This window comes from Loxodonta africana, chromosome 2, assembly GCF_030014295.1.
Source record: "Loxodonta africana isolate mLoxAfr1 chromosome 2, mLoxAfr1.hap2, whole genome shotgun sequence".
NCBI classification, from domain to species: Eukaryota; Metazoa; Chordata; class Mammalia; order Proboscidea; family Elephantidae; genus Loxodonta; species Loxodonta africana.
The window spans coordinates 41,013,407-41,040,631 of record NC_087343.1 but is presented as its reverse complement, the minus strand read 5'-3'; the positions used below and the strand labels follow the sequence as shown (position 1 = coordinate 41,040,631).

The 27,225-nt window shown below is 40.0% G+C and overlaps 1 protein-coding gene across 5 annotated transcripts in view; it reads left to right on the top strand.

Moving 5' to 3' along the window:
• The window catches only part of CAPSL (calcyphosine like), a 137,115-nt gene that overhangs the window by 15,865 nt on the left and 94,025 nt on the right, over positions 1-27,225 (top strand). Inside the window, exon 4 of one of the 5 annotated variants that reach the window (XM_023545421.2) lies at positions 8,498-9,248. The exons of 3 other annotated variants lie outside the window; for them this stretch is intronic. Coding sequence is in view for 1 of the 2 variants with exons in the window: in XM_023545419.2 (XP_023401187.1) it covers positions 8,498-8,599 (102 nt within the window). In the remaining variant the exon portion in view is untranslated. Of the gene's footprint in view, positions 1-8,497; positions 9,249-27,225 lie in introns of those variants that run through there. One more of the 5 variants, XM_023545419.2, reaches the window with a different exon arrangement.

Sequence of the window (27,225 nt, the reverse complement as noted above, 5' to 3'; positions counted from 1 at the left end):
TTCATTGTATAAGTGTTTTATGTCCCTGATAAGGTTAATTCCTAGGTATTTTATCGATTTGGGGGCTATTGTAAATAGTATTGTTTTCTTGATTTCTTTTTTGGAGTAGACTTTGTTAGTATAGAGGAACCCTACTGACTTTTGTGCGTTGATCTTATACGTTGCAACATTGCTAAATACTTCTGTTAGTTCTAGCAGTTTTCTTGTAGAATCTTTAGGGTCTTCTATGTCTAGGATCATGCCATCTGCAAATATAGTTTTACTTTTTCTTTTCCTTTTTGAATACTCTTTATTTCTCTTCCTCGTCTTATTGCTCTGGCTAGAACTTCCAGTGCAATGTTGAATAATAGTGGTGATAATGGGCATCCTTGTCTCCTTCCCATTCTCAACGGGAAGGCTCTCAGCCTTTCTCCATTGAGTTTAATGTTGACTGTTGGTTTTGCATATATGCCCTTAATTAGGTTGAGAAAGTTTCCTTTCCTATTTTGCTGAGAGTATTTATCAGGAAATGGTGTTGAATTTTATTGAATGCCTTTTCTGCATCAATTGATATGGTCATATGGTTCTTTTCCTTTGTTTTATTTATGTGGTAGGTTATATTATTGATTTTCTAATGTCGAACTACCCTTGTAATCCTTGTAATCTGGGTATGAATCCCACTTGATCATGTTGTATGGTGTTTCAGATATGTTGCTGAAGTCTGCTGGCTAGAATTTTGCATCTATGTTCATGAGATACATTGTTCTGTAATTTTCCTTTCTTTTTTTTTTTGTGATGTCTTTGCTTGGTTTAGGTTATCAGGGTTATGCTGGCTTCATAGAAAGAGTTCAGTAGTGTTTCTTCCTTTTCTGTGTTTTCAAAGAGATTCAGTAGAATTGGTGTTAACTCTTCTCTTAATGTTTGGTAAAATTCTCCAGTGTAGCCATCTGGTCCTGGGCTTTTTTGTTGTTGTTGGCAGTTTGTTAAATGACGTCTTCAATCTCTTCTTTTGTAAAAAGTCTGTTTAAATTTTCTACCTCTGTTTGTGTAAGTTTGGGTACTTAGTGTGTTTCTAGAAATTTTCCATTTCATCTAGATTTTCACATTTGTTGGAGTACAGTTTTTCATAGTCATCAGTTATGATCTTCCTTATCTCTGTTCGATCAGTTGTAATGTCACCAATTTCATTTCTTAATTTGGTTATTTGCCTCTTCTGTTTTTTTTTTCTTTTGTCAGTCTTGTCACTGGTTTGTCTATTTTATTTTCAAAGAAGCAACTTACAGTTTGTTGATTCCATTGTTTTTCTATTTTCTATTTCATTTATTTCTGCCCTGATCTTTATTATTTCCTTTTTTCTGGTAGCTTTTGGCTTCTTTCACTCTTCCTTTTCCATTTGTTCAAGTTGTCGGCTTATGTTAGTGATTTTCATCTTCTTTTTTTTTTTTTAACATAGGCAGTTATTACTATGAATTTCCCTCTAAGTACTGCTTTTGCTGTGTCCCAAAGATTTGGATATGTTCTCATTTTTGTTTGATTTTGGGATTTTTTCAATTTTACTTTTGATTTTATCCATGACCTAATAGTTTTTAGTAGTGTAGTATTTAGTTTCCATATATATATATATATATATTTTTTTTTTTTTCTCTCTCTTATTTTTCTTGTTGTTGATTTCTAGCTTCATACTGTTATGGTCAGAGAAGATGCTTTATAGGATTTCACTCCTTTTAAATTTGTTGAGACTTGTTCTGTGTCTCAGGATATGGTCTATTTTGGAAAATGATCCATGTGCTCTGGAGAAGAATGTGTGTTGTTGTGATGGCTGGGTTCAGTATATATATGTCCATTAGGTCCAACTGGCTTATGATTTTATTTAAGTTCTCAATGTCCTTAATGATCTTTTTTTTTAAGCATGTTCTGTGTATAATTGAAAGTAATGTGTTGAAGTTCCCTACTTATACAGTGTAGTTGTCCATTTCTCCTTTCATATTAGTATTTGTTTCATGTATTTTGTGTATTGCTGTTAGGTGCATGTATATTTATAATCATTATGTCTTCTTACTGGATTGACCATTTTATTGTTATGTAATGTCCTTCTTTATCTTTTGTAATAGATTTGATTTAAAGTCTGTTTTGTCTGATATAAGTATGGCCATCCTTGCTCTTTTTTGTTTACTGGTCGCATGGAATATTTTTCTCCATCCTTTGATTTTCAGCCTGTTTGTGTCCTTATGTTTAAGGTATGTTTCTGGTAGATGGCAAAAGGATGAATCATTTTTTTTTTTTTTTTTTAATCCATTCTGCTACTCTCTGCCTTTTGCATGGAGCATTTAGACCATTTACATTTAAGGTTATTACTGAAAATGAAGTGTCTACCTCACTCATTTTGCTACTTGTTTTTTAAGTGTTTCATATCATCTTTGTTTTTTTATTCTGATTTTTCTGTTTTTGTTTGTATTTGGCTGCTTTCTTGTGATGAGCCTTTTTGCTTTCTTCTTTATTTTTTTCTGAATGTTTTTCTTGGTGATTTTTTAGTAGTTAACACATATATAAATTACAATTGTAATAGTGTTTAACATTTGAACAACAGTGAACATACAACTTTAACAATCTATTCCTGATACGTTCCTCCCTCTCCCGTATCTGTTGGTGTGTTGCCATTAACATCAATATGCAAACTATATTAGTTTACTTTGTGCTTATTTCTTACAAACTTGATGTTGCATGTTGTATTGTTCATGAGATTTAATTATTGATTTAGTCCCTGAAAATATATACATGGTCCTTGTGATTGTTGCATTTTTTGGAGATCTCTTTCTCTCTCTTATTTATTTGTTCTTCTGTGTATAGATACAAGTATTTATTTAATGCTCTTGCCTTTCCGTTTGGAGTACGCCCTTGTGTAATACTCGCAAAGCTGGTCTAGTAGTGGCAAATTCCCAGAGCATCTGTTTGTTTGAAAATGTCTTGTCCCCCCCGCCCTTTTTTTTTCTTAAAATTGTACTTTAGATGAAAGTTTATGGAACTAGCTTCTCATTAAACAATTAGTACACATATTGTTTTGTGACACTAGTTAACAACCCCATGGCATGTCAACGCTCTCCCTTTCTTGACCTTGGGTTCCCTATTACCTGTTTTCCTGTACCCTCTTGCCTTCTAGTCTTTGCCCCTGGGCTGATATGCCCCTTTGGTCTCATTTTGTTTTATGGGCCTGTCTAATCTTTGGCTGAATGGTGAACCTCAGGAGTGACTTCCTTACCGAGATAAAAGGGTGTCTGGGGACCATACTCTTGGGGTTTTTCCAGTCTCTGTCAGGCCAGTAAGTCTGGTCTTTTTTTGTGAGTTAGAATTTTATTCTACATTTTTCTGTAGCTCTGTCCAGGACCCTCTATTGTGATCCCTGTCAGAGCTGTCACTGGTGGTAGCCAGGCATGATCTAGATGTACTGGAGTCAGTCTGGTAGAGGCTGTGGTAGTTGTGGTCCATTAGTCCTTCGGACTAATCTTTCCCTTGTGTCTTTGGTTTTCTTCTTCCTCCCTTGCTCCAGAGGGGCTGAGACCAGTGGATTATCTTAGATAGCTGCTTCCAAGCTTTTAAGATCCCAGATGCTACTCATCAAAGTAGAATGTAGAACATTTTCTTTATAAACTGTCTTATGCCAGTTAAGGTAGATCTTTCCTGAGACCATGGTCTCTACAGCCGTCAGCCCAGTTATTCAGTCCCTCAGGGAGTTTGGATGTGTCTATGGAGCTTCCATGATTTTGTCTTGTATAAGTTGTGCTGACTTCCCCAGTATTGTGTACTGTCTTACCCTTCACCAAAGTTATCACTTCTCTATTGTCTATTTAGTGTTTTTCCATCAATACCCTTTCCCTCCCTTGTAACCATCTTTTTGTGTGTAGACCTTTTCATGAGTTTTATAGTAGCAGGCTCATACAATATTTGTCCTTCTGTAATTAACTTATTTCACCCAGCATAATGCCCTCCAGATCCCTCCATGCTATGAGATGCTTCACAGATTCATCATTGTTCTTTATCGTTGCATAACACTGCATTGTGTGTATGTACCATAGTTTGTCTATCCATTCATCTGTTGATGCGCATCTAGGTTGTTTCCATCTTTTTGCTATTATGAACAACGCGGCAATGAACATGGGTGTGCATGTGTCTATTTGTGTGATGGTTCTTATTTCTCTAGGATATATTCCTAGTAATGGGATTGTTGGATCATATGGTATTCCTATTTCTTGCTTTCGAAAGAAGTGCCATATGGTTTTCCAAAATGATTGTACCATTTCGTATTCCTACCAGCAGTGCATAAATGCTCCAATATCCCTGCAGCATCTCCAACACTTGTTATTTTCTGTTTTTTTGAGTTGTGTCAGTAATGCCAGGGTAAGATGGTATCTCACTGTGGTTTTGATTTGCATTTCTTTAATGGCTAATGATAGCAAGCATTTCCTCACGTGTCTGTTAGCCACTTGAGTATCTTCTTTGTGAAGTGTGTGGTCATTTCCTTTGCCCATTTTTTAATTGGATTATTTGTCTTTTTGTTGCAGGGGTGTTGGATTTTCCTGTAGATTTTAGGGATTCAACCATTGTCTGATTTGTAATAGCCAAATTTTTTCCCCCAGTCTATAGGTTCTGTTTTTACTCTTTTAGAGAAGTCTTTTGATGAGCATAAGTGTTTAATTTTTAGAAGAGCCCAGTTATCTAGCTTCTCTTCTGGAGTTCCTGTGTTGTTAGTTACAATTTGTATCCTGTTAATGCTGTGTGTTAGGGCCTCTAGCATTGATTCTAATTTTTCTTCTATGATCTTTACAGTTTTTGGTTTTATATTTAAGTCTTTGATCCATTTTGGATTAGTTTTTGTGTATGGTGTGAGATATAGGTCCTGTTTCATTTTTTTGCAGGTGCACATCAGTTTTGCCAGTACCGTTTGTGAAAAAAGACTGTCTTTTCCCCATTTGATGGACTTTGGGCCCTTGTTGGAGATTAGGTGACTGTAGGTGGATGGATTTATATCTGGGTTCTCAATTCTGTTCCATTGGTCAATGTATCTGTCGTCGTACCAGTATCAGGCTGTTTTGCTACCGTGGCTGTATAGTAGGTTCTGAGGTCAGGCATTGTGAGTCCTCCTACTTTATTCTTCTTCAATAGTGCTTTATTAATCTGGGGCCTCTTTCCATATAAAGTTAATGATTAGTTTTTCCATCTCTTTAAAGAAAGCTATTGGTATTTGGATTGGGATTGCATTGTGTTTGTAGATTGCTTTGGGTAGAATTGACATTTTTACAATATTGAGTCTATCTATCCATGAGCATGGTATGTTTTTCCATTTGTGTGTATCTCTTTTGGAAACCCTGGTGGCGTAGGGTTAAGTGCTACAGCTGCTAACCAAGAGGTTGGCAGTTTGAATCTGCCAGGTGCTTCGTGGAAACTCTATGGTGCAGTTCTACTCTGTCCTATAGGGTCGCTATGAGTCGGAATCAACTCAACGGCAGTGGGTTTGGTTTTTTGGTTTTGGTATCTCTTTTGGTTTCTCACAGCAGTGTTTCGTAGTTTTCTTTGTGTAGGTCGTTTACATTTCTGGTTAGATTTATTCCTAAGTATTTAATTTTTTTAGGGGCTATTATAAATGATATTGTTTTCCTGATTTCCTTTTTATCATTGTCTTTATTGGTGTATAGGAATCCAACTAATTTTTCTATGATTTTCTTCTGTCCTGGTACTCTGCTGAATTTTTCTCTTAACTCCAGCAGTTTCCTCATGGAGTCATTTGGGTTTTCTATGTAAAGTATCATATCATTTGCAAATAGGGAGAGTTTAACTTCTTCCTTACCAATTTGGATGCCCTTTATTTCTTTTTCTTGCCTTATTGCTCTAGCTAGGATTTCCAGCACAGTGTTAAACAGGAGTGGTGATAAAGGGCATCCTTGTCTTGTTCCTGTTCTCAGAGGGAATGTTTTCAGTTTCTCTCTATTTAGGATGATTTTGGCTGTTGGTTTTGTATAGTCCTAGGAACCCCACAGGGCAGCTCCACTCCCCCGCACAGAGTCGCTATGAGTCAGAATCAACCCAGTGGGGGTTTGGTATCTTCTCCTTAGAACCCCTAGAGGACACTCTTAGTGTTTTTTTTTTTTTTTTCTTTTTTTCAGTACTGCTCCAGGAGTTCTGGATGCTTGATTTCTGGAATTTAATATGCATGTGCAGGAGGAGGGTTTAGCTGGTCGCAGATTTTGGCATAAGTGGTGAGACTCAACTTTCCTATGACAAGGCTAGGGGCTCTCTTTGTCTTTCCCTCACAGGTGCCCCTGCGTAGGCTCTCCCATGTTGTCCTGCTGTGGTTAGAGAGCCAGCTGTTTCCTTCTGTATTCCCAGTAAGTTTGAAGTATTCCTGTCACCCTGGTGCCATTGCAGTTCCTCCTGGTCCTAGTACCCGTCCATCTTGGGCCTCAATGAGATTCAACAGCACTCTCTTGAAGCGCTGTAGTCTTCCTTCAACTTCTCGCAATTGCATAGCCTGCAAACTCCCACCGCCAATTTGCACCACCTTAAAAAAATTGAGCTCCAGCTTCCTTAGATTAGCTCCCTTTCTGTGGTTTCTGTTTGGGGTAGTGCCCTGCCCCATTCTGAAATGGCTGCAATGAGCAAGTGCTCCGGATGATAGCGGGTAGATTCTCCCAGCTCATGTGCAGTCCTCACTACTCCTCTCTCCTGCTTCTGGACTCAACCCAACTCTCCATCACCTCAGCTGCCAGATGGAGTTCTGAGATCTCCGTGCTTATTTTTATTTGTTGCTCAGCGGGTTAGTTGCTGGCGAAGTAAACAGGAACATCCACTCACTTTGCGATCTTGCTCCACCCCTGTAAATTCAGTCTCGATAGCACTTTTAAATAGAAATTGAAGCTTAAAAGCAATGTTTCTTTAAGCAGAATTTCCGCAATATTTATAATATAATTTTGAAAAGCTTTTGTTTAAAAGGCATACATGCTTTTCATGGTAAGCTATGTGTACATTGAATGCAAGAATTTGTCTTAATGGCAGTAGCTGGGATATTATTTCTGTGACCAGAAATTGAGAAGGTTTTGAACTACAAAATGATATATTACTTCCTCGACAGTATCCACTTTGTCATTTTGCCACATGTTTTCAGACTGTGGCTTGCAATTAACATGGTTCTGATTTAATAGAATTTCTCCAACTTAAAGTTTGAAACATTACCAACTGTTGTAATAATTTACGTAGCTTTTGCATTTTTCATTTTGAAGCATTTCCAAAATATATTTCCTGTTATCAGCTAAGGTGTCGCACATTATGGTTCTTTTAAAAATTTACTTACCTCGTGGTGCTTTTGGGTCATTTAAAAATGTTGTTTGTGTTACAGCTGATAATTTTTTTTTTCATTGCAAGTGATAAGATCCAGTTCAGTTGTACTCTCTGGTATTTTTTAAAAGAACAAGACTTAATTACTTATAAAACCATTATTTTGACAGTGAAGAATGAGCATTTGAAGTTTTGATTTTAATATTCCTTTCCCTGCAGGGTCGAACTACTTCCGTCTAGGAGGCCAGCAAGTTCCCAGAATGCCCTTCTAGGACTGTGGGCAATAGACTCTATGTGCTGGTATTAAGGAGTTGAGTTGATTAACAGGGAGGAGAGAGGGATAGAACCTCAGGACTGATTCCTGCTCTTTGTATCTTTGCCCTTAGCTTCATTGCCCATTATGGGACATACAAGTCCAACCATGAAATAGTAACGCATATCCAGGCTAAACTGTGAAGCTGGGAAAGATTGTCTTCTAGCATCTCTCATATGGCTAGTTCACCTGCACCCCACCATTAAATGCCAGGCATAATGTTCTTCTGGGCAGTTCCCCATTCCCTCATTCTATCCCTACATATTGATTTAGTCTTCTTTTCCCTAAAGAACTTTTTCTCTGTTGGTTTATGCTGTAAATTTCTCTACTCTAAAGTATTAGTCATAACCACAAGTATGAGTATACAGTGTACACTCTAAAATAGCACTGTCCCATAGGGCTTTCTGTGATGATATAAATGTTCTATATCTGTTCTGCCCAATATGGCAGCCACCAGCCAATAACTATTGAGCATTTGAAATGAGGCTAGTGCTACTGAGGACCTGGTTTTTTCACTATATGTAGCCAATCAATTTAAAGATAATATAGCCAGATGTAACTAATGACTACCATATTGGATAGCATAGCGCTAGAGACCTTATCTTAATCCAGAGAAATGATGGCCATGGGGAATTGTAGACCCTATGGCTGGCCAGTGGGCAGGGGGGCCTTTGGCAGCACCTGCAAATGCCCCCCATCTCAGAAAGCCACCTCAGAGGGCCAAGGTAAGCAAGACTACCCTTGACTAACCTGGCCCTGTGTGATCGCCTGTGGTAAATACAACTTAATAGGTAACATTTCTGGGAGAACTTAAAATGCTCTGCTATGAAGTATTTTGACGCATTTTCTTTTTTTCTTCTCCTGCCTTTTTTTTACCCCCAGGTTTCAAAAGAAGACTTTTTGAACTATTATGCCGGAGTTAGTGCCTCTGTTGACACCGATGCCTATTTCATTTTAATGATGAGAAAATCTTGGAGATTATGACTTTTGTCTGTTAATTCTTTTGGGAATCAGGGACTCTCAGAGAGTGGAATTATTTCGAAAGAAGTTCAGTGCTATTGATTTTGATAATGTGTAAAGTTTCTGAAAGACCTGGATTATTAAAAGCTCTAGGTCTTCAGTAATCTTTCTTAATGAACTAACCCAAAAAATAGAACATATTTATTTTTCTTAGGGTATATTTTTAGATCAGAAAGAAAGTGAAAAAGAAAAGTATAGAAGAAAGAAAGACAGGAAGGAACAAAGGAAGAACACAAGAAAGAAGGGAGAAAAGAAAGAAAGAAAAAACTGAAGTGAGATTGGAAATTGGTTCCTAAGTGAAATAATGTACTCGTTTTTATAGGTGTTCCTCTTGTAAGTGTAAATATAGATGTTTCCCCACACCTTCACTTCATTTACTGTCTTGGGAGTCTGCAGTAGGGGGTGATAAAAGGAATTAAGATACATCCAACTGTGTAAAATTTCCTGGGCTGCTTTATTTTCATGTTTCGCTTGTCTAATTCTATACAAATAAAATTAACATTTATTTTATCCTGAAATGTAATGATTATTGTTGTTGTTTTTTGCTCAAATTTTAATCCAGGCATTTAAATTCACACATGTACGTGAACAGAGGACAAAGTTCTGGTAAGAAAAAGAGGTGAGCTGAGCTGGCCTGCTTGGCTGAAGGCTGGGCTTCAATGGAAGGGCTCACTTAGCATGTCAATCTGTTAGGATAAATGAGAGAAAAAAAAAAAGAAAGTGCCTATTTGAAGCCTTGGAGACTTCCTGGAGCTTTAGGGTAAACTTGAGAGGATAAACTTTGAGCCTGCTCTCTGGAACTCCTCTTTGTGAACCCGTTTTTAGACTCCTTCGTAAGGCAGGTCGATGTCAAGTTTTCTGACCGATATCTCTTCCTCTAATAACTGCTTCTCGGGTAATAAAAAATGGTTAGAAGTTGATGGCACCCATATCACAGACTGTTCATCTTGGAAAAAGAGTAGAAGTAAGAGTGGGAGAGGAGATGGGAGGTTAATAAGGCTGTGCTTCTCAAACCTTACTGAGCACACAGATTACCTGGGATCTTGTGAAAATGTTAGTTCTGATTCAGTAGGTCTGGGATGGACTGAGATTTTGCATTTCTAACAAGTTCCTGGTGATATTGATGCTAAAAAAAATATTGATGCTACTGGGCCTCAAATCACACTTTGAGTAGAAAGGGACAGAGACACAAGCTTGTGTATTCCCAGTGTGTTTGGTTTATTTGCCCATTTTTGGTTGACCATCAGCTGGTATATGATATTTTTAACTGTGGGGCCATCATCTGCTTCTCTTTAAAGTCACAAAAAGAATGAAGGAAGTATCAAAGAAAGCCTATGGGCCTCCAGCCATGTGTAGAGGAGAAAGATCGCTGCCAAGAGGCCTCATTTGGTGGCATTTTACTTGGAGAATTTTTCGTAGTCTGGGACTGTGAAACTGAGACTTTCAGCCTTCCGGCCCCAAAGATCTGAATCTGTCAGCCCACTGAGAGAAGGCCCATCACTAAAGAGAGACCCATGTTGTCAAGTTCAAATTAACTTATGCTAAAACTAGAACACCAACTCATTAATCTATAGAGGACACAATTCTCATGTTTCCTGAGGCTAGTCCAAAGAACATAGTCTGAGTTTGAAGATGGGAGAGAATGACAGCTTAGCTCTCAGTTCAGGGTTGCTTTTAGTGGTTTACTCTCAGATACCACTAAGCAGTGCTGAGAATATGCCCATGGTATGGTAGGGTAATGCAAGTTGCTGTAACAAATAAACCCTCAAGTTTATAAAAACTCAAACACAATATATATTTATTGACTCATTTAACAGTATCATATATCAGGTATTCCTGGTCAGTGAACAATTTTCCTCCAGGTAGTGATTTCCTATCCCAGGCTTCTTCTATTGTGCACTTCTACTGTTCTCTAGGGATGCATAGTCAATGGTATCTATGTGGCTGAAGGGGAAAAGGGTACAGAGAAGGCATGCCAGCTTATGAAAAGCTATGACCTGGAAGTCACACATATCACTGCTGCTCTTGTTCCATTTGGTAACTAGTCACATGATGAAGATCCCTAGGTGGTACGAAGAGTTTAGGCTCGACTACTAACCTAAAGGTCAGCAGTTTGAACTCACCGTCTGGTCCCATAAAACAAAGCCCTGGTGATCTGCTTCCATTAAGATTAAAACCTGTTGCCGTCGAGTCGATTCCAACTCATAGTGACCGTATGGAGCAGTTTTAGTCTGTAACACATGGGGTTGCTATGAGTCAAATTTGACTTGATGGCATTGAGTTTGATTTTTTTTTTTTTCACTAACACAGTGACATCTAAATGCAAGGGAGGCTGCGAAATTAGTCTCTGGCAGAAATTATTGCTAGTGAAAATCTATACGATGGGAAGAGAGTACAAATTTTGGTGAACTGGCTCTTTCTCCCACCTGAATACTAGTGGGTGAAGTAGGTTCCTATTGCCTTCCATGTTCTGATGGAAGCACGCTTAGTAGTCTTGTTTGCCCGCAGGGAGTGGGATATTTGCCATGTAGGAGGAGTGTAGAACTGAGGTCTCTCTAACTTTAACCATATTAGCAACCAGGAACAACTTGTGCAACCATATAAGGTAAAAATTCTCCAATCAGGAAGCCCTGTCACCTGGGCCTGATGTGTCTATTCTAGGCCTTGTGGTTATCTCTGTAACAACACTGAGAAACTCATCCTTTATCCACCCCTTATGCTGCAGGGCCTAGGACTTTTCCATCTATGCTCACTAGGGCTTTCTGTGGGAACAGTGGGTATGGCTTACCCACATACTGGACCACATTATTCATGTAGGTAAACGAGCAAATTTTTGCCCTAAGGATAGATTTCACCACTTGTCTGTTACTTTGTTGTATTGTGGTGGCTTGTGTGTTGCTGTGATGCTGGAAGCTATACCACCGGTATTTCAAATACCAGCAGAGTCACCCATGATGGGCAGATTTCAGCAGAGCTTTCACACTAAGACAGACAGAAGAAGGACCTGGTGATCTCGTTCTGGAAAATTGGCCAGTAAAAACTTTACGGATAGCAGTGGAACATTTATAAAGTGCCAGAAGATGAGCCCCCTCAGGTTGGAAAGCCCTCAAAATACTACTGGGGAAGAGCTGTCTCTTCAAAGTAGAGTTGACCTTAATGACGTGGATAAAGTTCTTAGGACCTTCATTTGCCAAGGTGGCACAACTTAAAATGAAAAGAAACAGCTCTGAACATCCATTAATAATTGGAACATGGAATGTATGAAGTACATATCAAGGAAAAATTGGAAGTCATCAAAAATGAAAAAATGGAACACCCCTGAGAGTATGGCTTCCTGGACACCCTTTTAACTCAGTACTGAAGTCACTCCTGAGGTTCACCCTTCAGCCAAAGATTAGACAGGTCTATAGAGCCAACAATAGCGCATGTGACGAATGTGCTTTTTAGTTCAATCATGTATACAAGACTAATGGGCAGACTAGCCCAAAAACAAAGATGAGAAGGCAGGAAGGGACAGGAAAACTGGACAAATGGAAACAGGGAACCCGGGGTGGAGAGGGGGAGTGTTAACACATCGAGGGTTGGCAACCAATGTCACAAAACAATTTGTGTATTAAATGTTTAATGAGAAACTAATTTGCTTTGTAAACTTTCACCTACAGCACAAAAACAAAAACAAGAAAACTATGCTTTCCAGGGTTAGTTCACACCCTTGCTATCTAAAGTTAAAATGTGCCATGATTATATAAGATGTTAATGTTAGAAGAAACTGAGTGAAGTGTATACAGAAACTCTTGGTACTTTGCACCTTTATTGTAAATCTAAAATTATTCAAAAATAAAAAGAACATAAAAAAATGAAATGGAACACACAAAGATCGATATCCTAGGCATTAGTGAGCTGAAAATAAATGCTGAGCAAATAATCTGAGACCTACTTAAAGTGTTAGAAAGCAAAGATGTCACTTTGAAGACTAAGGTATGCCCCATCCAAGCTATGGTATTTTCAGTCATCTATGCAGGCGAAAAATTTTTTTTTTTATGCAGGCGAAAGCTGGACAATAAATAAGGAAGACTGAAGAAAAATTGATGCCTTTGAATTATGGTGTTGGTGAACAATATTGACTATACCATGGACTGCCAGAAGGATGTACAAATCTATCTTGGAAGAAGTACAGCCAGAATGCGCCTTAGAAAAGAGGATGGTGAAACTTCATCTCACATACTTTGGACATGTTATCAGGAGGGATCAGTCCCTGGAGAAGGACATCATGCTTGGTAAAGCGGAGGGTCAGCAAAAAAGAGGAAGACCCGGGAGGAGATGGATTGGACACAGTGGCTGCAACAATGAGCTGAAGCATAACAATTGTGAAGGTGCAGGATGGGGGCCGTGTTTCGTTCTGTTGTATATGGGGTCGCTATGAGTTGGAACTGAGCTAGATGACGCCTAACAACAGCAACAACAAAGATTTCTATGTAGATAGCTTAATTATAATTATGAGGTTATTTGGTTATTGGACTCAGAATCAGGGGTATAAGGATTAAAATATTTAATAAAATTAGGCTGGCAGTTTAACACTTTCATCTTTTCAGTGGAACCATAGACTTCTTCCTCCATGTCCCTGGAGGTCAACTAACAGGTGATCTCTCTGAAGTCTCCCTCTTTGAATGCTTCATTGCTGACTAACTACACTCAGGAAGGACGCATTCTTTATTTCCAATAAGTCATTTGGACACGTTTGCACAATCAGGCAGGATCTGGCATATCTTTTCTGCCTCGAAGCGGGGTGATTTTTTTTGTCTCCTTATCGGGCTTTTACATGACTGTGCTCCAGTTCATTGTCTGTACATTTTCACAGCAATTTTAATGTTGCTCTGATGGCTATCTTATTTCCATGTTATTTCATGCGTACCTTACAGCCAATTGAGCATGGAAATCAGATGCTTTCTCCTTGTCATATTAGAGAGAAAGATTAAGTCAGAAGAGAATGATTTTATAACTAATCAACATAATGTAATTAAAAAAAAAAACTGCGTGGGAAGAAGACTTAAAGTCTGCGAGTACAATTATTCAGTTAGAGTTGAATATGACTGGAGATGGGGAAGAAACTGTAGAGGAAAAAATGTAGAATCAAGTAGAGGTAAAAATCAGTATGTTATTAAGATATCAGCTCTAACACATTAGTTATCAAAACATGGAGGGGAGGGGAAGAGCTTCCTTTCTTCAGTTGCAAGAGCCCAGATGGTAGATATTTGCACATCACTCACTTTCAATTCAAAATCAGCTCATTCAAAATAAAATTCATCATTTTTTTTTTTCTGCCCACCACTAACCCCACCCCATCGTCTACTTATATTATTCATGTTTCTAGGCCTTAATATCTCAGCACCAACCTTCCATATGGAGTTGCCATGAGTCTGAATTGACTCCATGGCAACTAACAATAACAACAAAGTGTGACTAATTTTTTCTGATTTATGTTTTCTACTGTGGGATTTTTTTTTTTTTTTGCAGTGTGGTAATTATCAACATTCTAAATTTTTTTGTAGTCAAATGTATCAATCTTTTTTTTATTATTATTTAATGGCTTCTGACTCTTATTTAGAAATGTTTTCTACATCCAAAAGGAAAAAAATAATTCATCCATGTCTTCTAACATTTTTATTTTCATTTTTGTAATTATTTATGTCCTTGATTGATAAGGGATTTATTTTGGAGTAAGAACCAGATAAACTTTGTTCTTTTTCTCCAAATGGCTACCGTATTGTTTCAATCCCCTTTGTTAAATAATCCATATTTTCTTCACTAATTAGAAATGGCATCTTCTGCACATATGAATGTCTTAGTTATCTAGTGCTGCTATAACAGAAATACCACAAGTGGATGCCTTTACGAAACAGAAATTTATTCTCTCTCAGTTTAGGAGGTTATAAGTCAGAATTTGGGGCGCCAGCTCTGGGGAAGGCCTTCTCTTTGTCGGCTCTGGGGAAAGTCCTTGTCGCCTTTCAACATCTGTGGGCCCAGCATTCCTTGAAGATGTCCATGTGTCTTGGCATCAATCTTCTCCTGGGTCTAGGAGGTTCTCAGTGCAGAGACCCTGGGTCCAAAGGACATACTCTGCCTCCAGGTCTTCTTTCTTGGTGATAGGAAGTTCCAGAAAGGAGTTGTGGTGGTCCACTTTAGAGTGGTTCCTGCATATCATGCAGAACCGTCTGTAACCAGTCAACTGATCATATGGAACTCCCCATGAGGCCATACGTGCAGACTGGGAGGTGAAAGGTAATGTGCCAGGAGTGGAGGCCCTGAGCATTTGAGTTCCTTGTGCAACTTACTTATGCCTTTAGGCTCTGCTGAAGCCCAATCTTGTATATGCCACTTCCATTTAATGGTGGAGTGCTGCTGTGCACATCCAACTTTATGACTCTGTGGCTAAGACAACACCCAGTTCATGATAAGCAGCTTAGACTGCATGGTGACTTGGTGGCCCATGATTAGGCAGTCAGCCTTTACTAAGGCCCAGTAGTAAGCCAAGGCTATTTCTCAAAAGGAGAGTACTTACCTGCAGAGGATGGCAGTGCTTTGCCCCCAAATCCTAGAGGTCTTCAATGTAGTTCACCAGTAGGGGCCTGCCAAAGACTCCAAACGGCATCTTTATCTACCACTAACACTTCAAGCACCATTGGATCAGAGGGATCATGTGGCCCAAGTGGCAGAGCAGCTTACGTGGCAGCCTGAACCTGTTGGAGAGCCTTACCTTGTTCTGGGCCGCATTCAAAAGCAGCAGCTTTTTTAGTCATTGATTGATAAATAGGCTGGAGTAGCACATTGATAGTCAATGGAATTGTAGTTTTTGTCAGGTGCCGTCAAGTCGGTTCCGACTCATAGTGACCCTATGCACAACAGAACAAAACACTGCCAGGTCCTGCGCCATCCTTAAAGTCGTTGTTATGCTTGAGCTCATTGTTGCAGCCACCGTGTCAATCCACCTCATCGAGGGTCTTCCTCATTTCCGCTGACCCTGTACTCTGCCAGGCATGATGTCCTTCTCCAGGGACTCATCCCTCCTGACAACATGTCCAAAGAATGTAAGATGCAGTCTCTCCATCCTTGCTTCTAAGGAGCATTCTGGTTGTACTTCTTCTAAGACAGATTTGTTTGTTCTTTTGGCAGCCCATGGTATATTCAATATTCTTCGTCAACACCACAATTCAAAGGCGTCAATTCTTCTTTGGTCTTCCTTATTCATTGTCCAGCTTTCGCATGCATATGATGTGATCGAAAAAACCATGGCTTGGGTCAGGCGCGTCTTAGTCTTCAGGGTGACATCTTTGCTCTTCAACACTTTGAAGAGGTCCTTTGTAGCAGATTTGCCCAATGCAATGCGACTTTTGATTTCTTGACTGCTGCTTCCATGGCTGTTGATTGTGGATCCAAGTAAAATGAAATCCTTGACAACTTCAATCCTTTCTCCGTTTATCATGACGTTGCTCATTGGTCCAGTGGTGAGGACTTTTGTTTTCTTTATGTTGAGGTGTAATCCATACTGAAGGCTGTGGTCTTTGATCTTCATTAGTAAGTGTTTCAAGTCCTCTTCACTTTCAGCAAGCAAGGTTGTGTCATCTGCATAACACAGGTTGTTAATGAATCTTCCTCCAATCTTGATGCCCTGTTCTTCTTCATATAGTCCAGCTTCTCGTATTATTTGTTCAGCATACAGATTAAATAGGTATGGTGAAAGAATACAACCCTGACACATACCTTTCCTGACTGTAAACCAATCAGTATCCCCTTGTTCTGTCTGAACAACTGCCTCTTAATCTATGTAAAGGTTCCTCATGAGCACAATTAAGTGTTCTGGAATTCCCGTTCTTCGCAGTGTTATCCATAATTTGTTATGATCCACACAGTCAAATGCCTTTGCATAATCAATAAAACATAGGTAAACATCCTTCTGGTATTCTCTGCTTTCAGCCAGGATCCATCTGACACCAGCAATGATATCCCTGGTTCCACGTCCTCTTCTGAAACCAGCCTGAATTTCTGGCAGGTCCCTGTCAATATACTGCTGCAGCCGTTTTTGAAGGATCTTCAGCAGGATTTTGCTTTTGTGTGTTATTAATGATATTGTTCTATAATTTCCACATTCGTTTGGATCACCTTTCTTGGGAGTAGGCTTAAATATGGATCTCTTCCAATCAGTTGGCCAGGAAGCTGTCTTCCATATTTCTTGGCATAGATGAGTGAGCACCTCCAGTGCTGCATCTGTTTGTTGAAACATCTCAATTGATATTCCATCAATTCCTGAAGCCTTGTTTTTCACTAATGCCTTCAGAGCAGCTTGGACTTCTTCCTTCATTACCATCGGTTCCTGATCATATGCCACATCCTGAAATGGTTGAACATCGACTAATTCTTTTTGGTATGATGTCTCTGTGTATTCCTTCCATCTTCTTTTGATGCTTCCTGCATTGTTTAATATTTCCCCCATGGAATCCTTCACTATTGCAACTCGAGGTTTGAATTTTTTCTTCAGTTCTTTCAGCTTGAGAAACGCCGAGCGTGTTCTTCCCTTTTGATTTTCCATCTCCAGCTCTTTTCACATGTCATTATAATACTTTATTTCGTCTTCTCAAGAGGCCCTTTGAAATCTTCTGTTCAGTTCTTTTGCTTCATCATTTCTTCCTTTTGCTCTAGCTGCTCGATGCTCAAGAGCAAGTTTCAGAGTCTCCTCTGACATCCACCTTGGTCTTTTCTTTCTTTCCTGTCTTTTCAATGACCTCCTGCTTTCTTCATGGATGATGTCCTTGTTGTCATCCCACAACTCGTCCGGTCTTCAGTCTCTAGTGTTCAATGCGTCAAATCTATTCTTGAGATGGTCTCTAAATTCAGGTGGGATATACTCAAGGTCATATTTTGGCTCTCGTGGACTTGCTCTGGTTCTCTTCAGTTTCAGCTTGAACTTGCATATGAGCAATTGATGGTCTGTTCCACAGTCGGCCCCTGGCCTTGTTCTGACTGATGATATTGAGCTTTTCCATCATCTCTTTCCACAGATGTAGTCAATTTGATTTCTGTGTGTTCCATCTGGCGAGGTCCATATGTATAGTCACCGTTTATGTTGGTGAAAGAAGGTATTTTCAATGAAGAAGTCCTTGGTCTTGCAAAATTCTATCATTCGATCTCCACCATTGTTTCTATCATCAAGGCCATATTTTCCAACTACTGATCCTTCTTCTTTGTTTCCAACTTTCGCATTCCAATTGCCAGTAATTATCAATGCATCTAGATTGCATGTTCAATCAATTTCAGACTGTAGCAGCTGATAAAAATCTTCTATTTCTTCACCTTTGGCCCTAGTGGTTGGTGCGTAAATTTGAATAATAGTCATATTAACTGGTCTTCCTTGTAGGCATATGGATATTACCCTATCACTGACAGTGTTGTACTTCAGGATAGATCTTGAAATGTTCTTTTTGACGATGAATGCAACACCATTCCTCTTTGAGTTGTCATTCCCAGCATAGTAGACTATATGATTGTCCAATTCAAAATGGCCAATACCAGTCCATTTCAGCTCACTAACGCCTAGGATATTGATGTTTATGTGTTCCATTTCATTTTCGATGATTTCCAATTTTCCTAGATTCACACTTCATACATTCCAGGTTCCAATTATTAATGGATATTTGCAGCCATTTCTTCTCATTTTGAGTCATGCCACATCAGCAAATGAAGGTCCCAGAGCTTTACTCCATCCACATCATTAAGGTCGACTCTGCTTTGAGGAGGCAGCTCTTCCCCAGTCATCTTTTGAGTGCCTTCCAACCTGGGGGGCTCATCTTCCAGCACTATATCAGACAATGTTCTGCTGCTACTCATAAGGTTTTCACTGGCTAATGCTTTTCAGAAGTAGGCTTCCGGGTCCTTCTTCCTAGTCTGTCTTAGTCTGGAAGCTCAGCTGAAACCTGTCCTCTATGGGTGACCCTGCTGGTATCTGAATACCGGTGGCATAGCTTCCAGCATCATTGGAGTAGTCATTCATAAATACGCTGGAGTAACACACCCAAATAAGAGATATGTTGCCTCCAGAATACAAAAAACCCACTAGGCATTGTGTCTCCATTTTAGTTGTTGAAAGGTCCAGATGCAAAAACTTACCCCTCACTTAAGAAGGAATATTTCAACATGCTCCACACCACTGAACCCTAGAAGTTTCAGAGAGGTGGGAGGCAACTGAATTTTTGTTGGAATAATTCCCCATTCTTTAGAATGAAAATGACTAACTAATAAGTCTGGAGTCATTGATACTTCTTCCTTGCTAGGTCCAATCAGTAAAATGTCACCCTTATAATGGACCAGTGTGATGTCTTGTGGAAGGGAAAGGTGATTAAGTTCCCTGTAGACTAAATTGTGACATAGGGGTACACAGTGGTGGTGTATTCCTGACCTTACCAGCTGAAGGCAAACTGTTTCTGATGATCCTCCGAAACCAGAATTGAGAAAAAGGCATTGACAAGATCAATAGCTGCACATCCAGTTGTCTTAGTCATCTTTTGCTGCTATAACAGAAATACCACAAGTGAATGGCTTTAACAAAGAGAAGTTTATTTTCTTACAGTAAAGTAGGCTAAAAACCCAAATTCAGGACATCAGCTCCAGGGGAAAGCTATCCTTCTCTGTCCACTCTGGAGGAAGGTCTTTCTCGTCAATCTTCCCCTTCACTAGGAGCTTCACTGTGCAGGAACCCTGGGTTTAAAGGACGTGCTCTGCTCCTGGTGGTTCATTATTGGTGGTATGAGGCCCCCAACTGTCTGCTTGCTTCTCTTTCCTTTTTATCTCTTGAGAGAGAAAAGGTAGTGCAGGCAACACCCCAGGGAAACTACCTTTACATTGGATCAGGGATGTAAGCTGGGTAAGGGTGGTGTTACAATGCCACCCGAATCCTTTTTAGCATAAAATTGCAATCAGAAAATGGAGGACAATGACACAATGCTGGCAATCATGGCCCAGCCAAATTAATACACACAGTTTTGGGGGGACATAATTCAATCCATGACACAGGTACAAGCAGACTTATGACTTTGCTCAAACAATAAAACCACATCTGGAAAAGCAGCTGCAATTGGAGTGACTACCTGGTTAAGTTCCATCAGTTTTTTGCACAGGCCAGATAGATGAGTTGTATGGGAATGTGGTGGGAATCACCACCCTTGCATCCTTCAAGTTCTTGATGATGGCAGTAATCTCTGCAATTCCTCCAGGAATACAGTATTGCCTTTGGTTTACATTTTCTTAGGTAGTGGCAGTTCTAAGGACTTCCACTTGGCTTTTTCTGCCATAACAGCCCTTACTCCATGTCAGGGATCCAATATGCGGGTTCTTCCAGTTGCTGAGTATGTATATTCCAATTATGCATTCTGGAACTGGGGAAATCACTACAAGATGGGTTCAGGGACACATTGGACCCACTGTGAGACAGAGCTGAGCTAAGACTTTATTAATAACTTGACCTCCATACACCCCCACTCTTACTGGTTGGCCACAGTGATGTTTTGTGTCTCCTGGAATTAGTTTCAGTTCCGAGCCATTGTCCAGTAATTCCCCAAAATTCTGATTATTTCCTTTTCCCCAGCAAACAGTCACTCTTGTAAAAGGCCATAGATTCTGTTAGGGAAGGGTGGGAGAAATATTAACAGTATAAATTTTTGACAGTGCAGTGGGGTCCTTCCTCAAGAGGACCTGGCCTTCTCTTCATTCAAGGGATTGTGAGTCTGTAAACTGGCTCAAGTCTGGGAACTGAGTGAGGGGCCGTAACTTTCTATTCTGGCAATTAGAGTTAGGCTGTCCTTCAGTTTACCTGGAGTTCTTTTGCTTGTACAGATCAAGTACATATTTAGTAAGTTTCCCATCTATTTCATTCCAGGGGACACCATGACAAAGTAGCCAAAACCATAAGTCCATAAAACCAAACCAAACCCACTGCCATCAAGTCGGTTCCTACCTATAGCAACCCTATAGGGCAGAGTAGAACTGCCCCACAGAGTTTCTAAGGAGTGCTTGGTGGATTCAAACTGCAGTCCTTTTGGTTAATAGCCATAGTTCTTAACCACTACGCCACCAGGGTGTCCCAAAAATCCATAGGTATCAGACTCTGCTCTCTGATAAGTTAGCCATGCCCAGCTTATCTTTGCCGATTAAGTGCTGCCATTTGGCCCCTACCACCACGCAGTCTTCGTATCTGCATTATGCAGATGACACAACTTTCCTTGCTGAAAGTGAAGAGGACTTGAAGCACTTACTAATGAAGATCAAAGACCACAGCCTTCAGTATGGATTGCACCTCAAAATAAAGAAAACAAAAATCCTCACAACTGGACCAATGAGCAACATCGTGGTAAATGGAGAAAAGATTGAAGCTGTCAAGGATTTCACTTTACTTGGATCCCCAATCAATAGCCATGGAAGCAGCAGTCAAGAAATCAAAAGATGCATTGCATTGGGTAAATCTGCTGCAAAGGACCTCTTCAAAGTGTTGAAGAGCAAAGATGTCACCTTGAAGACTAAGGTGCCCCTGACCCAAGCCATGGTATTTTCAATCACATCATATGCATGTGAAAGCTGGACAATGAATAAGGAAGACCGAAGAAGAATCATGCCTTTGAATTGTGGTGTTGGCGAAGAATGTTGAATATACCATGGGCTGCCAAAAGAATGAACAAATCTGTCTTAGAAGCAGTGCAACCAGAATGCTCCTTAGAAACAAGAATGGCAAGACTGCATCTTACATACTTTGGACATGTTGTCAGGAGGGATGAGTCCCTGAAGAAGGACATTATGCTTGGCAAAATACAGGGTCAGCGGAAAAGAAGACCCTCAACGAGGTGGATTGACAGAGTGGCTGCAACAATGAGCTCAAGCATAAGAACGATTGTGAGGATGACACAGCACCGGGCAGTGTTTCGTTCTGTTGTGCATAAGGTTGCTATGAGTCAGAACCGACTTGTCAGCACCTAACAACAGCAACAACGTGGTCCAATCAGCACTATTGTAATTAGGTATCTTAATTCACCTAGGGCAGTTCCCACTATCAAATCTGACTTACATAAAATAGCAATCACAGGAGTCTTAGGGGATGCAGGGGCTCCCTTCACAAATTTGTTCTTCATTGTTGTGGTAAAATATATGTCCTCTGGGCACTTCATGTATGGTCTGTGGATCTAACCCGACAAATCCACTCTAACATGGCAATATTCCCTAAGCCTTTGGGTACCAAGGCAGGTCTGGCATTTCAACTCGATTTAGTGTAGGCCACCACTTAATTCATGCTTCTGCAAACCAACTAAATAAACTATTGTGCCCTTTTCTATCTCTGGAGCTGAAACATTGAATGAAGGAACTGTACTTAAGGAGCCCATATCAATAAACTCAGACTGATCCAACTTTATGTCCCTTGCATCATTATGCCACACAATTAATAGCCATTCCCATACATATTCCCCCAGGTTTCTTTTTGTACATATTAGAAAAGTCAAGCAATTCTTTTGGACTGTAGCATACCCCCTCCTGGGTCACATTTTGTACTTCACTTTTTGGGGCTTGCTGGGAGTTTAGTTATAGTTCTAGAAATAAAAATGATTGTTGGAATGGGTCCTCCTTGAAAGATGGTGGTGAAGGGAAATCTTCCCAGTGGGCAGAACTTCAAGCAGTGTACCTGATTGTTCACTTTGCTTGGAAGGAGAAATGGCCAAATGTGCAATTCTTTTTTATACTGATTCATGGGCTGTGGCCAATGATTCGGCTGGATGGTCAGAGACTTGGAGGGAACATGATTGGAAAATTGGTGATAAGGAGGTAAGGGGAAGAGATATGTGGATAGGCCTTTCTGAATTTAGGGGCCAAAGAAGTGAAGATATTTGTGTCTTATGTGAATGCTTACCAAAGTGTGCCCTTGGCAGAGGAGGATTTTTAACAATCAAGTGGATAGGATGATACATTCTGTAGAAAACAGTCATCCTCTTTCCCTAGCCACTTCTGTCATGCTCAATGAGCTCATGAACATACTGATCACGGTGGCAGGGATGGGCGTTATGCATGAAATCAGTAACATGGGCTTCCACTCACCAAGGCCGACTTGGTTACAGCCACTACTGACTGTCCAATCTGCCAGCAACAGAGATCAATGCTGAATCCTTGATTCACCATTCCTCAAGGCAATCAGCCAGGAACCTGGTGGCTGGTCAACTACATTGAATCACTTCCATCATGGAAAGGGCAGCATTTCATCCTTACTAGGATAAACACCCTGGATATGATTTTGCCTTCCCTGCAGTAACGCGTCTGCCAAAACTACTATCTGTGGACTCATAGAATGCCTTGCCCACCCTTACGGTATCCCATACAGCATTGCCTCAGAACAAGGGACTCACTTCGCAGCAAATGAAATACTGCAATGGATCCATGCTCATGGAATTCGGTGGTCCTACCTTGTTCCCCATCATCCTGAAGCAGCTGGCTTGATAGAACGATGGAATTGTCTCCTAAAAACACAATTACAGTGCCAGCTAGGCGGCAATATTTTGCGTGGATGGGGCAGTTTTCTCCAGGAGGCTATATATGCTCTAAACCAGTGTCCAAAATATGGTGCTGTGTCTCCCATAGCCAGGATTCATGGGTCCAGGAATCAACGGGTGGAAATGTGAGTGGCACCACCGAGTCTACTTGGCTAGGCCATGATTCTCAATACTATGTAATTATCCTCCACTTTGTGATACAATATAATCACCTACACGTTGTGATCTGAAAGTCCTGGGGGCATAAGCTTGGCTGTTAACCAAAAGGTCAGCAGTTTAAATCCACCAAATGTTCCTTGGAAACTCTAGGAGCAATTTTACTCTGGCCTATAGGGTCAGTATGAGTTGGAATTGACTCTACAGCAACTTTTTTTTTTTTTTTTTTAATGTGATTAGTCAATCAGTTGTAAGGGGAATTTCACTGGGAGTGTGGCCTACACCCAATAAATACATGGACATTCTGGCAAAACTCACTTGCTTGCTCTGGATCCTGTTTCTGGCTCATCATCATCTGACTTCTGGTTCTTGCAACTTGAATCAGTAACCTGTCACCTGATCTGCTGACTTTGGGATTCACCAACTCTGCAGTCCTGTGAGACAGCAGCCTGCCATCCGACCTGCTGATTCTGGGTTTGTCAGCCCCTGCAGCCACTTGAGTCAGGAGAAGCCTCCGGCTGATGCCTGAACCGCAGACTTTTGGACTTGCCAGCTTCCACAACAGCATGAGCCACTTCCTTGAGATAACTCTCTCTCTCTGTGTATGCTTCACTGGTTTTAATTCTCTAGAGAACACAGCCTAAGACAATGAGATTTTTGTGAATGTGTTCATCTGAACTCATGAGTTCTCCGTTCTATTCCATTAATTGTTCTGTCAATTTCTGCTGAATCAGACTTTAAAACCACTCGTAGAGCTAGTCTCTTCTCAACTTTTCTCCAGAATTGTGCAGCCTATTCTTGGGCATTTATTTATCCATACAATATTTAGAATAATAGTATATGTATAGAAAAACATCTGGAAGGCTACACATCAGTTCTGAGTATGATTATACCTGAGGAGTTGGGTTGGGGAGTGGAGTCTTTTACTTGTTACATTATACACACTGGTGTTCTAGAATTTTTGGTAACAACAAAAAAAGTATTAATTTAGCAGTAAAAATTTCAATAAGAATATAAAGAAATAACTCAGCATATGAAAATATTATAAACAAAGACCTTGATGAAGCCTCTCTCTCTGACTTTTAGGGTTGGTTTTTTTTTTTTATTTGATTCATTTGTGTTTTCCGGGTATACAATTATTTCGTCTATCAGTAGTGGTAATTTGGCTTCCTCCTGTTCAATATTTGTGCTTCTTACTTTGTCCTCTTTTCTAATCATATTTCCTGGCATTTCCAGAAAAATGTTTAATGTGTCACAGTGGAATTTATCCCTAAATTTAATGGATTACTTTTAATATTTTACCATGATTCTGTCGGAGATACATTGTTTCTATTTTTATTTTACTAAAGTTTTTATTTTTTTAAATTAAATATTAAGTACAGTTCAAATCTACATTGGCAACTTCACACTTACATTCATAAGAGTTTATGAACATATAAAAAGGTGTTTACAGCATGCTCATCAGTCTGATGCTATAGCATTTATTGAGCTTATATCTAATTAAATCTCTTAGAGTCTGAAAGTAATATTCTTGCAGATAATAGTGCCTTTAGCTCAGCATTAAAATGTTTTCTGATTATTTTCCATTTTTGTCCAATGTCTAGTGCAGTTAACACTTTCCAGCAACCAATTTGTCATAAAGATAAAAGAAAAAGTCCTCAGCTTCTACTAGTTCTTCCCTCCTCCTTGATGAGACCTATTTTTTTCCAAGCGGAAGAGAACTGGCCATAATTTTTACAGAGGAGCGGTCCTCCAGATTAACTCAGGTATTTCTGCAGAGTTCAGCATTTACACTTTAGTTTTCAAGCCTCAGGGAATTTTCATGCTGTCGGTTTCACACTTGGTTTTGACCAGTGTCTTGAAGAGTGTTAACTTGTTCCATGGAACCCACCAGATTTTATGCCTTACAGTTTCTTTGAACAGCTGTATGGTTGCAAGCTATTGCACAACTGCCCACAGAGATGCCACAAGCCATTAAAATTCAGAAGTTAGGTCAGATTTTAATGCGGATCTAAAATAAACTAAATCAATGGACAAATAAAGTTAAATACAGCTATTCATCAGATAAATGAAGCTTTGGAAAATTCTGTCTGCATTCCACTTCACCCCATCCAATTGTTTCCCCACTTCTGTGGTTACGGTGGTTAGGAGTGCAGCTGGGGAGGTAACTGTGGGTGAACAAGGCAACTGACTCTTCACATGTGTCTGCCCAGATGTGCCACTCTCTCAGGGATCTATGACTGCCTTGGTCTGAGCAGCCTAGCTTGGTAGCCTTTTATCCTGAACGGTGAGGAGGAAACAGGTTGCCTAATACTATGTCATTCACTAACATGTTACTTTACTCATTCCATGTTTATGACTGAATGCCTGCTAGATTTCAGGCATTATGCTCAGCACAAGAAATATAAACCCCAATATGTCATAGTTCCCTAGCCCAGAGGGCTTGGGGGCCCACAGGGGCAAATTGAGTAATTAAAATTGAGTGTGATGACAATAGGGTAAGTATAAGATGTTACAGGAGCATACAAGTAAGTTACATCCTGGCCTGTGGACATCAAGGATGCCTTCATGGAAAAGGTAATATCTGAGGCAAATCTTGAGGAACTAGTATGGATTAGCCAGGCAACGGGAGCAGTAGGTGCAAAGGTCAGTAACTAACAGGGGTCTATATCTGACAGTGGGCATGGTAAGAGGTGAGAAGTGGTAGGCAGGGGCTTAAGAATGGTTCCCCAAAGATGTGTGCATCCTAATTCTTAGAATCTGTAAATGTATTACCTCGCATGGCAAAAGGGATTTTGCAGCTGGGGAGATTATCCTGGGTTATCAATTAGGGCCAATGTAATCTCAAGGGTCCTTATAAGAAGGAGGCAGAGGCCTCAGAGTGAAGGAAGACGTTGCGATGACAGAAACAGAGGTTGGAGTGATGGAGATCACCAAAAATCTTTTTTACTGGGGAGCCACTGAAGGATTTTAGTTAATTAAAAGGGTTTTGGTGAAGAGTGACTTGATCAGATTTCCTCTTTAGAATGACCTCTTTGGTGAGTATGTGGAGGATTGGTCATAGGTGAGCCACACAATGGCAGGGAGAGATGGACTTTTTTGGCCTCTCTGCCCACTTAGGGTGATGTTACAACCAGTTCTAAGATGAGCCTGAGACAAAACTAAAGTAGGTCTTTGTGCCACCTTTCTCTCCTTGCCTGGAAGGCTCTCTTCTTCTCTCCCCCCATTTCATCTACTAGTGTTACACCATTTTATCCCAAGAATAAAATAGGCAGCGTTCCTGCCTTCATGGAACTCCATCTTACAAATGGAGAGACAAAGTAACAAGTAATAAACATAGACGAATAAGGTAACTAGTATTGTGAAAGGATTTTGAAGGAAATAAATAAGGAGGAATGACATTAAGGACATCATACATGAAGAAAGCAAGAGGTCATAGGAAAGAAAGAAAAGACCAAGATGGATGTCAGAGGAGACTCTGAAACTTGCTCTTGAACATCAAGCAGCTAAAGCAAAAGGAAGAATTGATGAAGTAAAAGAACTGAACAGAAGATTTCAAAGGGCATCTCGAGAAGACAAAATAAAGTATTATAATGACATGTGCAAAGAGCTGGAGATGGAAAACCAAAAGGGAAGAACACACTCGGCGTTTCTCAAGCTGAAAGCACGGAAGAAAAAATTCAAGCCTCGAGTTGCAATATTGACGGATTCTATGGGGAAAATATTAAACAATGCAGGAAGCATCAAAAGAAGATGGAAGGAATATAGAGTCATTATACCAAAAAGAATTAGTCGATATTCAACCATTTCAAGAGGTGGCATATGATCAGGAACTGATGGTGCTGAAGGAAGAGGTCCAAGCTG